Below are 14496 nucleotides of genomic sequence, written 5' to 3'. Positions count from 1 at the left end.
AAGCTCTTTCATTCACAAAAGAATTTGACAGGGAACACATAATAGCTATGTTCAAGTCTAATGAATTGAAATTTCATTTTAGAAACTGGATCCTCTACAGTTGAATATTCTAAAAATTGTTCCTCTGTGCAGATTCCAGTGGAATGCTCCCCAGTTCTCCCTTGGGTTCTTGGAGCACCTGCTGCTCGTTCAGCACCTAGCGCTGAGACGTTAACTAATTGCCAGGCCGTGTTAGGGCTGGAGACATAAAAGACAAATAACCAAGGTCACGAGGTGACTTGACATGACACCTCCTCAAGTGGCACACGAGTGTCATTACGGGGAAAATATGAAACGTCAGCGACATGCAGTCGTTCTGACTGACGTGCTCGTTGACCGTGCTCGGGGCCCTGGCCCTGCAGCTGTGCCGGAGCCCACACGTGCAGATCACAGCCCAGACGCCTGGCAGGTATCTTTGACTCCTCCACGTCTTCACACCTGCTGGACAGGAAGAAAATAAAAACAAGCCTCCTGGGGTGGAGTCATCTCCAATTAGGGGAGTCCTGACAATTTTTCTCAGAGTTCCTGTAGGTAGGAAGTTACTGAAAATGTCTTTGTTTTTTATCCATTCTCACTGACTTTTTAGGTGCTTGATTAATGATCCATATGTACACTAAGACTGTGTTTTGCTATTTCCCAGGGGTTGTAATTACACTCAGAAATCCAGAGTCTTGTAGACGCATGTAGGACGGGTCTCCTGCAGTTGCCATTTCAAAACAAGGTCCTGGATTTCTCTCTTCATGCATACAGGTGGCAGTTTTAACACAAACCAGTTCTTGTAATCTCCGGGGGGAAGGAAAATATCCCACAATTCAAATCTGATTTTTTTAAAGAGTGGAAGAGATGGATTAGGGATGGAATCAGAAAGAGATTGAAAGGGAACCAGATGAGGCTAGGAAAAAATATGTAGGGAACAGCTAAGGATGAAATCGGAGGTGAGGAAAGTTCATGGTCAGAAGAGCCTACGCTATCCCATTTTTGGACTTGATCATTATAAGATGTTTCCTTTCTTTGATCTCATTGAAAGGTGGTACTTTGGAAAACTTGGCCGAAAAGATGCTGAGCGACAGCTTTTGTCCTTTGGAAACCCAAGAGGTACCTTTCTCATCCGCGAGAGTGAAACCACCAAAGGTAAGGTAACACATTGAAGAAGTTGGCTTGTCATTCAAATCTGTGGATTAGTCAGAGAGGATGAAAGGCTTATCGCTAATGTACGAGGATTTTTAATGGCACATATCCTGCCTTCCTTGTGAGCGGAGTCTTATTTTCAGTTTTCCCTCCAGGCTCTAGAGCTGCAGACAGCTCCAAAAGGACTACACAGGCTCGGCTCGAAATCAAGACCTTCCTCCCAAAACAGGGGCTGGGGCCGCTTCACTCCTCCAGGCACACAAGATCATAGAATTTTCAGAAGTCTTTTAGAATGGTGATTTTTCTGAAACTCTTAGTTCCTCAGGCGCCAATCACACAGGTTGTTTCTGCATTTCTTTTGTTTTTTCATAACCGAGGACTGCTCTTCCTCCAACTGCTGGCCTTTTCATTATTTAACAACTCATTAGAGCCCACAAGAGGAGCTGGGCCTAGGGAACAGCAGCGGCCTTCTAGCTTGATCTGCTAGGCCTGCTTATCTGCTCCTGTGAGGGGTGTTGTGAAGCAGAAATTGGAAGCTCACTTCTAGCGAAACAGTCCTTACGTTTCTTTAGGACACGCTGCCCGTGCCTCCGTGGTACTCCATGGGTGACAGAGACCAGGGCAACAGTCTCAGCTGGGAAGTCCATACTGCTCTTCATCTTTCCCCCCGGGGAAGGGGAGGGAGTCTATGCCATGGCAGGCAGCACAAGTGTACTGAGTATTGTAGGAATAAATCCAGGAAGCTTTCATTCTCAAGGGTAAAATCATTCTATTGCTACTATCTTCTGACATTTGCAGGAAAGAGATGTTTTCTTTCCGTGTTACTGAGTGGAAGTGTGTGTGTGTGTGTGTGTGTACGTGCATGCGTCTGTCGATAATTATTAATCAGAATAGTCAAGTAAATAAGACCTAAAAAACAACTGAGTCGTCAAAATGATTGGGGCTGCTAATGCTTTGCATATTTACCAGGTGCCTATTCACTTTCTATCCGTGATTGGGATGATATGAAAGGAGACCACGTCAAACATTATAAAATTCGCAAACTTGACAATGGTGGATACTATATCACCACCCGGGCCCAGTTTGAAACCCTTCAGCAGCTTGTACAGCATTACTCAGGTAACCTTGATCCTAACTAGCTACCAACCATTGGGCACTGGAGGAAGTGGGTGGGCACAGAGCAGAAAGGGGAAAGGCGGGGGGAAGAGGTACAACAGATGTATACAGAGTGGCTGGTAGGATAGTTTTCTTTGCCAGCCCCTCAGGGTGGCACTTGGCTGCCTAGGTTCTACTGATGTTTTTCTATCACACTTATTATTAGTTCCATATGTTTGTCAAAAGATTCCATAACATTCTAGTTCCTCAAGTAGGAAGCAATAGGTTCAATTTTAAAAGGAATCACCTTTTTCCCACTCCCCTGCAGTGTAGAATCTAGAAACGGAAAAAGGGACAAGGACCAGCCTCTGGGAGGGTACTTACGTGGCAATTCCAACAGGGGATGTTGCGTTCCTACCGTCACTTCAGCCCCAGCACTGTCACAGGAATGGCCGCACGAGCACTTCATTCTTAGGACTGGCTGAATTTTGCAGTCCGTTTATCGTGTTCTCCTTCGTCACCAAGACTTGATTTCTCAGTCTTAGACTCCCGTGGCGCACAGCTCTTAGATCAGCTGCAGCTATTGTGATCAGTTAAACTTTTCAACGGTAGATCAGTCTCTGTCCTAAAACCCAGCTGTCACCGTTAGTTTGTTGTTCCTAGAAATATATGCTTATTAGGTATTTAAGTGTGCAATTTGTGCATTTTATTAAAGAATGTGGTCTTACGTGCAAAGTGTTAAAATGATTGCTTTCTTTCCTAGATTAGCCAGTATATCCCACTATATAATATGTACACACAGGTGGATATAGATATAGATATACGTGTACAGACATAGATCTATATCCCATTAAACCCAGTAATTTTTTGTGTGATGTATATATACATTTTATATTGTTCTTCAGGACAATGACAAAACCCCAAGAATAGTACATGACTGGACCTCAACTATTGCTCTGTGCACATTCATTAAAAAATATGTGTGTATAATTTATTAGCACCCCAAAAAAGCAATCTTTTGAAAATGGCAGTAAGAAATGCCCATCTCTTGATCCTGGGCACTAATGAGCAAGTGAAAAAATTAACCACACTCAGAGCACTAGCTGATTAGGCATTTATGTGGGTAACTTTCATTTATGTGGATCCTAATGGAATATTTGAGAGAAATGGAGCAGAATATCTCCCTGAGCTTAAGTAATATACTCAAAATGCCTGCATGTCGGAAGGATTTTTCAAATGCCAAAATGTATTTCATTACAGCCGAACATCAGCAGGATCCCCAGGGTTTGGATCATTTGAAAATATTGTGTTGGAAAGGGCACCTTAATAACATCGTAAAGCTGGGAGGAGAGAAGGGATCTGAAGAGCAATAGACATTTTTTAATCTCAAAAAAAAAAATCCATCTCCAGTTAGATTTGTTTTTATATTGGCTTTTCCTCTTCCCTCCTTCTCTCTCTCACACAATAAAATGCCTTTGAAATATTGACACATAAATAATTTCTTGTCTAAACATCTCAGAACCTGATTCTATCAAAAAGAAAGGCATAAAAAGTAACTTACAGCTGGTTCCTGGAGAAAAGGCAACAGCACTGCATTTGGTTTTCCCCAGGATTCGAGGGGCCTCCAGGGGGGTATGGGGTATGCCAGGGGCTCTGTCACCTCATAGGCCAGGCTCTCTGCAGCTTTTGTCACTTCCCTGATTCCTTGTCCTTTCTTACCTTTTCTCACCTAACCGATGTTTAACTTTGCAATTAAGCAATTTCCCCTTACCACCACTAGATTCTGAAAGGCATATTCTTTAAAAAAAAAAAAAAAGAGAGAGAGAGAGAAGAAAAGAAAAAGGAAAAAAACTCTCTATATAATGTATGATAACTACATTTTTTACTTTCTCTTTTTCATAGGAAATAGAGTTTTCTCATATCCTCGAGTTTCTGCAGATTTTAGTTTCCATTCTTTCTGCTTTCAAATCAGACTCCTAAATTACACCTCAGAGACTGTTATAAAGATTTTTTTTAATGGGAAATATCAAAGAAGCGGGAGTATCTGACTGGTAGAATAGAGTCAGTTAAAATGCCAAAGAAATCACTAGAGACCCGTGACCTCTTTTTCCCCCTGCCAGCTGTAATCTTTAGCCTTCCTAGTTTATAGCAGTGTAATGTTCTATAGAAGAGATCTGTACTGAAGTTACAACTTTAAATATATTCATACCAGAGAGTCCCTAAACCTTTGATACTAGAGGGGGAAAGGACAGTCATGCTGACATTGTGTAGTCCAAATGTATCTTTTGAAATCAGTGGAGGTATTTTCAGGGTTCCAGAAGACATGTTGTTAGGACATTGGGCTGAAAACATTTTTCTTAGTGAGTGTAGAAAACGAACAGTCTATATCTGTTTGTATGTATAGGCTATATTATACCTGGGGGTATGGAGTGGTCCAATTGTCCTCTATTCTGCCTCCAATGAATGTGTTTCAATGTATGGCGTCTAGTCTTCCAAGATGCGTGTAGTTCTCTGCCAACAGCACTGTGTTGAGGCACGCTGTGCGCAGGCTGGGTTTGTTGCACCTGTAAGTGTTGTTGTTTCACGTGTTCTGCTTTCTCTCCCTCTCCTGCCGCTTTCCCGCTCCATCAGAGAGAGCCGCAGGTCTCTGCTGCCGCCTAGTAGTTCCCTGTCACAAAGGGATGCCAAGGCTTACCGATCTGTCTGTCAAAACCAAAGATGTCTGGGAAATCCCTCGAGAATCCCTGCAGTTGATCAAGAGACTGGGAAATGGGCAGTTTGGGGAAGTATGGATGGGTATGCTGAGACTCAATTACTCTCTTACTAGCTTTCTGGTTTGGGAAGTCCCAAACATCAGAGATGGAAGGTGAAAATAAAGACTTTATGACCAGGAAGAAAGTTGGAATTACTAATATTGGGGAATAATAATTTCGATTTTGGAATCCTGGAATTTCTAGAAAAGACATAGTAGGTGTTCAAGATTGGTAAATGACTCGACTTACACTAATATATACCAGTAAATGATGCAGGGAATGTTCCAGCCTGCACCAAATGCCTTGCCCTTCATTTCAAACTGCAAATTTTGTCCAGTGAATTCAGTGTCGCCCTCAAGGGCACATCACCTTCCATCTCTCCTAGTGCATGCATGATTATGGATTATAAGGACTGTTTTCTTTATTAATTCCCTTTCCTATAGAGAAAGCTGATGGTTTGTGTTTTAACTTAACTATGATTGCATCGAGTTGTACCCCGCAAACTTCTGGATTGGCTAAAGATGCTTGGGAAGTTGCACGTGGTTCGTTGTTTCTGGAGAAGAAGCTGGGTCAGGGGTGTTTCGCTGAAGTGTGGCTTGGTAAGGCAGAGGGCACATTTTGTTTTGGCTGCATCTCAAAGCCAATTAAAAGGATGGTTTTGAACAAAAACACACACACAGCCGTTGGGACCAAGACACTTAACGTGGATAGCTAGATGGCCTATCCAGATTTTCAGAATATGGCAATACCTCGCTGTACTCCTCTGTCCTACTTCGTGTGGTTAATTAAGGCATGCACAAAACAGGAAGCCAATACAATAAGCATCTGGTGTTTCTTCTCCCTAAGACACGGGAAGGTAAGATACGACAGGTGGGCTCTATAGGGATAGACCAGGGCTTTTTTGCTCACTGGGCCTGGGTTTGAATCTTTACTAGCTGATTAACCATGGGCAAGGGGCTTTTCTACCCTCTTTGAGCCTCAGTTTTCTCATCTGTAAAATTGGAATGGTACCCACTTCATAGGATTGTTTTGAGGATTACATGGGACAACATGTTTAGAGTCCCTTGCACATAGTAGGTATTCACTACACACATACTTCTCTTAATTTGGGTTTCAGGTCATTGATAAGACCCACTGCACTGGGCCCTCCCACAGCTTTCATAACACCCTTTGTTTGGTTGCAGCTTTTCTTAGAGACAATCCATGGCCTCAGGCCCCAGCCAAAATCATCTGCCAGTAAGACAGTGTTGGTGCTTATGGAATCCTCTTTCTTCTTTTTCGGTTAAAGACAGTATAGATAGGTACCTGTTGCTGTGTGTGGCTGTCACAGTTTAGGTGTGGTCTGCACTAAAAAATTTAATACAGTAAAGCACAGGGAACAGAGCCTGGCAACAAGTAAGTACTACACATATGTAGGGATAGAGATAGATACTCAGACATGAGTACTGTATTGTCAGAAATTGAGCTATTGTGATAGGTATTATCATTACTATTGCTGTTGAGAGTCCACATTATTGTATCCATCTCTTGCTGGACTTTAACTCAAGTATTGTGAAATGTGTTTATATGCCCTTCCTCTCCCTCACCTGCCCGATTTATAATTGAAGCTTGGACCTTAAGGATTTTAATCCAATCACTCATATAACCAGGAAGAATTGGACCCTGTATGAAAATTTATCTTCAACCTTTATGATTACCAACTTTAAATCATTACACATATTATCAAGATTTTTTTTTCCACTAAATGTAAAACATGGTATTGTTGTAGTTCAGGATCAGCGTGGAATGCCAATGTAGGTAACCGGGTTGTTGTTAGAGAGGAAGATCTCTGTTTAAAATTGGGGGATGCTAACAACACCCCAGAGCAGCACTCAAGTAGCAAAGACCACCTACAAATTGTCAAGTTTCTCATTTACATTTAGTGATCAGATATTTTATAAGATTTGAACTAACTCTTCTTAAGCCCCTTGTTCTTTCATAATTTATATTTTCGTGGGTTGCATGTTGTAATTCTATGAACCACATTTTTGGCAGGGTAACAAAAGTTGTTCCAATTTACAGAATTTTTTATTTCTAAATCAGTTATACTAAATATAAACATTACTCTTAATTTAAACCAGCCTTCTTTTCCAAATAGAAAATAACGTAATCTAACTTAGCAGATTTTTGTTTCCGTTATCAATAGTTTTAATCAAAATCATAGGACTAATAATGGAATACACATAGAACCTAGACATTTTTAAATTTGGGGACTGAAAGAGACTTAAAAGATAATCCAGTTCCATTCCTGTATTTTACAGAAGAGGTAACCAATGCTCGTAAACCAGGCCTGCCTCTGGACCTAATAGATTTTTTTAACATATTAAGTGTAAATATTTCTGTTCCCTCTTAGCTGCTGTTTAATTTTTCCAGTCTAGCTGATACAAGCCATTGTTCTTGTTGTGGTAACCATCAGTAAACCTGAGGAATTGTCCTCACCCGGTTGAAACATGGGCAAGTAGACTGTGAGCTCCTTGCCAGTGCTTATCAGCATGCTTATAATCTTACTTATAGATCAGCTGTTCAAGGACTCAGTCAAGTAGCTCATCCACTGCAGACAATTGAAAGTCTAGGGGTAAATTCCAGACATCCTTAGTGTGTTACCCTATTCTTTTAAATGGCACACCCCCAAAAATGGGACTTAGTCTGATTTCTTCCAGCCTCGCTCTGCTGCCTAACGGATGGCTGTTGGATGGTCAGGCCTGTCCTACACCCTGGACTGTCATCCTATAAAGAAATGTCCAGACTTCTGGTACAAATTTGTAATCATATGGCTGAGCCAGAAAAGGAAAGTGGTGGTATATATGAAAATAAGAAAAAAGTTAAAAGAATTATAAACCATAATATAGCCATAAGTAAACACATTTTTCCTGTGAAAATACTTGACAGAGTCCTTACATTTGATTGTCTTTGTTCAACAAAAACTATATTAAGTTTTTTTAACTTAAAATCCAACTGTATGGAAATAGCTATTGATTATAAAACTTTTTTTTTTTCCATCAAGAGTGTCTTTGGTTTGACTTAATATTGTGGGATGTCTGCAGGTACCTGGAATGGAAACACAAAAGTAGCCATAAAGACTCTTAAACCAGGCACAATGTCCCCTGAGTCATTCCTTGAGGAAGCGCAGATCATGAAGAAGTTGAAGCATGACAAGTTGGTCCAGCTCTACGCCGTGGTGTCTGAGGAACCTATCTACATTGTCACCGAGTACATGAATAAAGGTGGGACGAGGCTTCTCCAGACTCCACCTCACCATGACCTAACAGGGCTTATATCGGGGAAGGAAGTGGAGCAACCTGCTTGGTTTTTTCCTGGTTTCTGCGTGAGTCAAGCATTCCCACCAGGAAGCACAAATTGTGTGCTCATTAATAAGAACATCTTTTAAAAATTATTTTATTGGGGTCATATTGGCTTACAACGTTGCGTAAATTTCAGGTGTACATCACCGTATTTCAGTTTTTGTATAGACTGCATCGTATTCACCATCAACAGTCTGGTTTTTATCCGTCACCATACATATGTGCCCCATTACCCCTTTCGCCCTCCCCCCACCCCCTCCTCCTCTGGTAACCACTAATCTGTATTAATGAGAACATTTTTAAAACAGGCTCTGACCTGGAGTTTGCCCCCAGCTCCTTGTGAGACACAGTACCTTTTACATGCTGCACACGTCAGGAGTTCCCACTCCTCTTCCTAATTAAAACATTCATTTTTAATATCAGGGGTGCTACAGAGGGCTATGATAGCTTACTGTTATTTTTAATGCCATAGCTTGTATTAATTTTCCTTTTTGCGGGGCTGAACCATTAATATCAGACTCTGGTCTCTGGGCTAAGTTTAGTCTCCATCTTTTCAACGTCTTAGTTTTTTCCAGTTCTCTTCTTAAACATCAGATGAGGAAAGACGTGCCCTTAAAGAGCTCATTTTATTCTACTTTTCTCTCTCTCTCTGTCTTTCTAATCAAAGCAATATTGTTGGGATAAGGCCAAAGATCACTTTGTTTTGGAAAAACAGATGAACCAAACAAGAAACAGCCTTAAAAGGCAATGCCTTGTGCATCAGAGGGCACCAGTGTAATCTCTCCTTTCCACGTACTTTCTTTTAAAATATATTTGGAAATTTTTTCCTGGCAGACTGTTTGTCCTTTGTACCCAGGGTTATTTGGTAAACAGCTTTGTGATTAAAGCATGAAAAGAATCCCCGATGACCATCATGTGCAGAACCAGCCTCTGCACGTGACCGTTTCAGCCCTGGTGTTAGTTCTGAGCTCCTTTGCCTGTGTTGTCATAGTGCCTCTGAAGCTGCAGCTGTTTTCACGTGTCTTTAAGGCCTGACTGGCCATGATCTCATAGGGGGAGCTACCTGCCCCACCCGATATTCCTCAGATCGTCTTTTCTTGATTTCAAATCTGTAAATTAGCTAGGCCAGTGATTCTCAAACTTTCCTGTGTATCAGACTCACCTAGAGGGTGATTAAAATACAGGTTTCTGGGCCCAATGTCCAGAGTTTCTGATGCAGTCGATGTGGGGTGGAGCACAGGTGTTTGCATTTCCAGCAAGCTCCCTGAGGGGTGCTGTTCCTGCTGCTCCCGGGACCACGTTTTGGGAACCACGGCTGGCCAGTGTTTTCCCTCCATCCCTCCTTTGTTCAGGGCTGACCAGGGAATGAGACTGAAGGGGTGCAGCTTCACATGTTCTTCACAACAGAAAGGGAATCGAGCCCCGTTTCTTCTAGTTTTATCCAATTTTTGTTGTTGTCCTTAAAAATGGAGCCACCATTGTTTGTTTTTAAAAGATAAAACTGCTGCCTTATAACACATAGAGTCTTTTCTACCCTGTTTTTTTATGAACCTTTTTTTTTCTTAGTGGCATTATTCTGTTCAATTACCTCATTACTTCTAATAAGAAAACCAAATACAGCCTTTTGTTGGGAATTTTTATCTTTCAAAGCAAACTGAAACGGTTTTATGTTTTGTTCATAGGAAGTTTACTCGATTTCTTAAAAGATGGAGAAGGAAGAGCTCTGAAGTTACCAAATCTCGTGGACATGGCAGCCCAGGTAGGCCCCGTGAGACCGGGATTCCTGCCTTTCGATTTGATGATTCTAAGTATGTCGAGTCCTGATGTGACGGATGTGCCCTGTTCCCTCGGTTTTCGCAGGTTGCTGCCGGAATGGCTTACATCGAGCGCATGAATTATATCCACAGAGATCTGCGGTCAGCAAACATTCTGGTGGGGAATGGACTCATATGCAAGATTGCCGACTTTGGACTGGCCCGATTGATCGAAGACAACGAGTACACAGCAAGACAAGGTGGGCACTTGAACGCGGATGGCTCGTGATCAGGTCCTCGAGGACAGTCACTTACTGCATAACCCCCCGTTCCTTCTCCCCTTCCGTTCCTCCAGAAAATATTGAAATGTCCTTCTTCAGCTGGATTCTTTCTTCTTAATCTGACAGCTGTGCAGGTGGGAGGCTGTAGTGGGTTCAATAGATGGATGAGATGTTGCGTTTTGGTGAGGGAGTGTCTGCTGCCGTGGTCCTCCAGGCTTGGGCTGCCCTCCTCACAGCATCTGAGCCGGGAACACTTTGCCTTTGGAGAAAGAGGGCTGTGGCAGGCCAGGAGATCAGACAAGTAATGGCTCATCACTCCATCAGGGTCTCAGCAAAACCGGAAGGCATGCTCTCTGGAAAATTTAATAAAGGAGTTACTTACAAAGGCATGGGCAGGGCTTAGGAAAACCAACGGGGCCTGATGCCGCATCCCAGAGCTAGTGACAGCAAGGGCCCCACGGCCTGAAAGGCAGGGGCAGGGAGTGGGCACCAGGACTAAGAATGAGCAGCCAAGAGGAGAGGCCACCTTTGGTCGAGAGAGGCGGTGGGTGGATCAACCTGAGTGCCCTCTTCTGCCCTCCTCCACATCTCCTGCCAAACCCAACCAGAAGCCAGCGGTCAAAGGAGCCCATTGGTGAGTCCAGGTGGGTCCAGAGTAGGGAGAAGAGTAGACAGGGGGCGTAGAGGCAGGCCAGAAGATGACAATATAGTCGCTTGAACAGGTGTACCCCTTTAATCATCTCCCTCCATCCCAGCCCCTCCTAAGATCTGTAGAAATTAACCTGTAAATAAAATACCCCCGAGACCAGCAGCCCCTCCAGGGGGCAGCTTTTCGAGTGCTTTCAGAGCACCGGACAGCAGGGAGCCGTGTCATTTTCCGGCTTCCTGGATGTTCACACAGCGGTCAGCAGGCAAATGTGTGGAATCAAGTGTGCTGTTTGCAACTGAATGTAGTCCTCCTCGTGTCGAAGGTAACGCGTGTGTCTGAAGGAAGCGGGGAACCTTCATTATCGCTGTTTTTAACCAAAGCCTAGTCCTTCCGAGCCGGCTGAGCAGTGGCTGGAATATATTACAGCGCCGCGCTGTCTGCTGGGTTTCATAATGGCCACCTCTGGAATTCTTATCCTTCTTTCTCTTTTAGTTCTTTCGTTTCTTGCCAACTCTTCCCCCCTTTTATCATTCTCAGCAGTCTCAAGTGATGAGGAAAAATGTTAAACTAAGACCCTGGCTCGTACAGATACTGTCCAAATGCTAAATTACATGTCGGGCGGACAGCTCGGCTATTTGAGTTTCCCCGACACGTGGCAGTTCTTGTCCCTGAGCCAGATGCCCACCCAGCGAGCTCGCCTGCGCGTCCCTCACACACGCACGCCGCTGCGGGGCCAGATGGCGCGCCGTCTCTCTAATCAAAGGCACATGCGCGGCTTTGATGGGTGCTGGCAGCCCAGAGAGCAGTGGAGACGTGATTTTGAGTCAGGGTGAGCCGAGCGGGTGTGAAGCGCCACCGGGTCTGAGCCCTGGCCCTACGTGAGAGAGCTTACCCTGAGGCAAACCTGTCAGATCCCGACTCACAGACCCGGGAGGAGAGGAGAGCGGGTGACGCTTGTGAGCCATGAATATTTGATTTAGGAAGGGGTGAGCATAGAGTCTGCCTGGGCAGGCGGTCATGTAAGCATCCTTCCGGGGGTGACCAGAGTCTGGTGCCGAGGGAGGGGTGCAGGATTGTTTCTCCCCTTTGCTCAAACTTCGGGCTCTGTAGAATGTGGGTTACAGCCTTGAACCATCAATAAATGAGAGGGTGGCAGGGCCAGAAGCCCCAGGAGGCTGGCAGGGGCGCTGTTGACAGGACCCGGATACTTAGTTCATGGAGTGAGATCCCTCTGGCCGTGGCCCTGGGTGATTGGGGCCGAGGGGGCAGCGTGTGGGGGCGCCCTCACGGTTTCCCCTCACAGCTCACTGCTGCTATGGAGCAGGGCCCTAGCAGCCGCCTCGGCCCTGGCCTTCAAGCTCCGCCTTCCTCTCCAGTCAGCTGTCCTGAATGCCTTTCTGGTGGCGTCCTCACCTCCCCTATCACTTTGCCAGATGCTGTCCTGACACCTTTCAAAGGATCAGCTTCATACCCTTTGTCCCGTGTTTCCTTTACCTTCCAAATAGAGTAGCCCACCCTTCACTCTTAAAATTCTTTTTCCCACTCTCTTCTTTTTCATGAATGTCTTCAGATCCATGCCAGACACTGGAAAGAGATAAGTAAAGAGAAGTAAATGAAACTGGAGGAAAAAAACTAAGGCTGTGGGGCCCCAGGATTTGCAAGGAGAATAAAAGAAATGCTGTCCTGCATCAGAGGAAAAGGAAGGAGCAGGGGCACTTATAGAATACCCACCAAATGTCAGGCCTGAGTGGGTAAATAACAATAAATACACTAGAAATAGGTTCAGAGGGGTTATGTAACTTGTACAGAGTCACACAGCCAGTAAAAGGGTGGAGGCAGGATTTGAATCCAGGTGTGGCTGGCTCTGTTGCATGTGCCCTCGTAAGCTGCACTGACTGCCTCTCATCAAGACAGGGATTAAAAGAACAGAAAATAAAAATGGAGATTCGTCTTAAGTCCCTTTTCCCTTTATTTTATGGAAAAGTTTTTAAGGGGCACCTTCTAATGTATGTGTGCAAGGGAGTTGGAAAGACCTTCATTTTCTGGCTCTGGGACAACCCAGCTGTTTATAAAATTCCTCCCAAGGCTCTGCCCCGGCCTGGCCTCTTTACGAGGCAGAAAGGGCCTGGTGTGTGTCCGCGGGTGTGCTCTGCAGATGGCACGCGTGCTGCACGCTGGAGTTTCTGCTGGGGATTCATCAGCTCCTCCGGACAGCTGGTCCATGTGCCTGATAATGTTTGCAAGTCAGATTTTATGGTACCCTCAGGCCACAGCCAGGCTGCCTCTTGATTATGGAAGCATGGGCAGTGTTCAGAAGCATGTGCCGAACACAGGAATTTTAGGACCGTGTGAGTGACAACTGTGCTTCAGCACAGTTGTGAGTGCCCCATCTAAGGGCATACTGATATGTCTGTCGCCCCCTGGGTGGATGAGGTGGCATCTCCCAGGGCACAGGCACAATTGGAATTTGGATCTGTGTTCCCTTCCTCCCACCACCCCCCACCCCGCTGGACTGCGAGCAGAAGCCCGGTGTCAGGAAGAAGGTCAAGACCAGGCCCAGAGCCTTTGAGCGTGGTCCTCTGCCAACAGCATTCTAGAAGCAACTAGAAATTATTGGGTATTGCTCATTCTCTGTTACCTGTACATCTCCCTCAATTATAGCAGATGGATCTTTAGTTATAAACCCTTGCTAAATTCTCTCCGGTCAGGGTCTCTGAGCAATGCCAACATTACTTATTTGAGGGCCTTGTCTGGAAACAGACTTTGCTAGGAGCTACTGACGTAAAGAAGGCTAAGACTGCACAGGGGCAGTCAGCAAGCATGAGGGACATACAGGAGCATCGCTGAAGTCAGATAGAACTGGATTTGAAACCCAACTCTATCACCTCCTAGCTCTGGGGCCTTGGGGTTATTTAACTTTTCCACACCTCAGTTTACTTATCTGTAAAATGGAAATCTATTTTACCTGCTTTGTCCTTTAATTTTTGCAAAGATGAAGGGAAATAATATATAAGTGTTTAGCACAGTGCCCAGCACATAGCAAGCGGTAAATTAAAAATACTCTTGTTAGTCTGTCCTGTACCAGACTAAGTTCTTGGAGAATGAGCAAATGCAAGAATGGAGTGTAGAAACAATGGAAAGGCTCAGATGCTGTTGGGGAAAGGGAGAGAGGAGTCAGAGATAGTTCCAAGTAGCCAGATGCAGGTCATCATGAGAACGGAGTTGCCAGCAACAGAAGCGAGTGACTCAGGAGGACCTTATTTTCAGAGAAGGAGGGTGCATTTGGTTTTGGATCTGGTGAGCTTGAGGGGGTTGAGGTGGTGCATCCCAGTGAGGTGTCTGAGCACAGAGAGCTCAGTCGGGTGCCCTCACCTGGTCCTGCTACCACAGGGCTTCACCTCCCAGCCCTCCCCACCATGTCACCAGCCCTCAGCTGACCATGGCCTCTCACTTCCA

At 44.7% G+C, this 14496-nt stretch overlaps 1 protein-coding gene across 15 annotated transcripts in view; it reads left to right on the top strand.

Annotated features, from left to right (window-relative positions):
- Window positions 1–14496, top strand: part of FYN (FYN proto-oncogene, Src family tyrosine kinase) — a 204486-nt gene that overhangs the window by 161060 nt on the left and 28930 nt on the right. For 8 of the 15 annotated variants that reach the window (XM_070556836.1, XM_070556833.1, XM_070556834.1 and 5 more), the window contains 6 exons: window positions 1067–1170; window positions 2137–2286; window positions 4894–5058; window positions 8099–8278; window positions 10039–10115; window positions 10217–10370. In XM_070556836.1, coding sequence (XP_070412937.1) covers window positions 1067–1170; window positions 2137–2286; window positions 4894–5058; window positions 8099–8278; window positions 10039–10115; window positions 10217–10370 — 830 coding nt within the window. Of the gene's footprint in view, window positions 1–1066; window positions 1171–2136; window positions 2287–4893; window positions 5059–5458; window positions 5615–8098; window positions 8279–10038; window positions 10116–10216; window positions 10371–14496 lie in introns of all 15 variants that reach the window. The other 7 variants (XM_070556838.1, XM_070556839.1, XM_070556840.1 and 4 more) reach the window with 2 other exon arrangements.

This window comes from Equus przewalskii, chromosome 9 (assembly GCF_037783145.1).
Source record: "Equus przewalskii isolate Varuska chromosome 9, EquPr2, whole genome shotgun sequence".
NCBI classification, from domain to species: Eukaryota; Metazoa; Chordata; class Mammalia; order Perissodactyla; family Equidae; genus Equus; species Equus przewalskii.
This window is presented reverse-complemented; position numbering and strand designations above follow the sequence as displayed.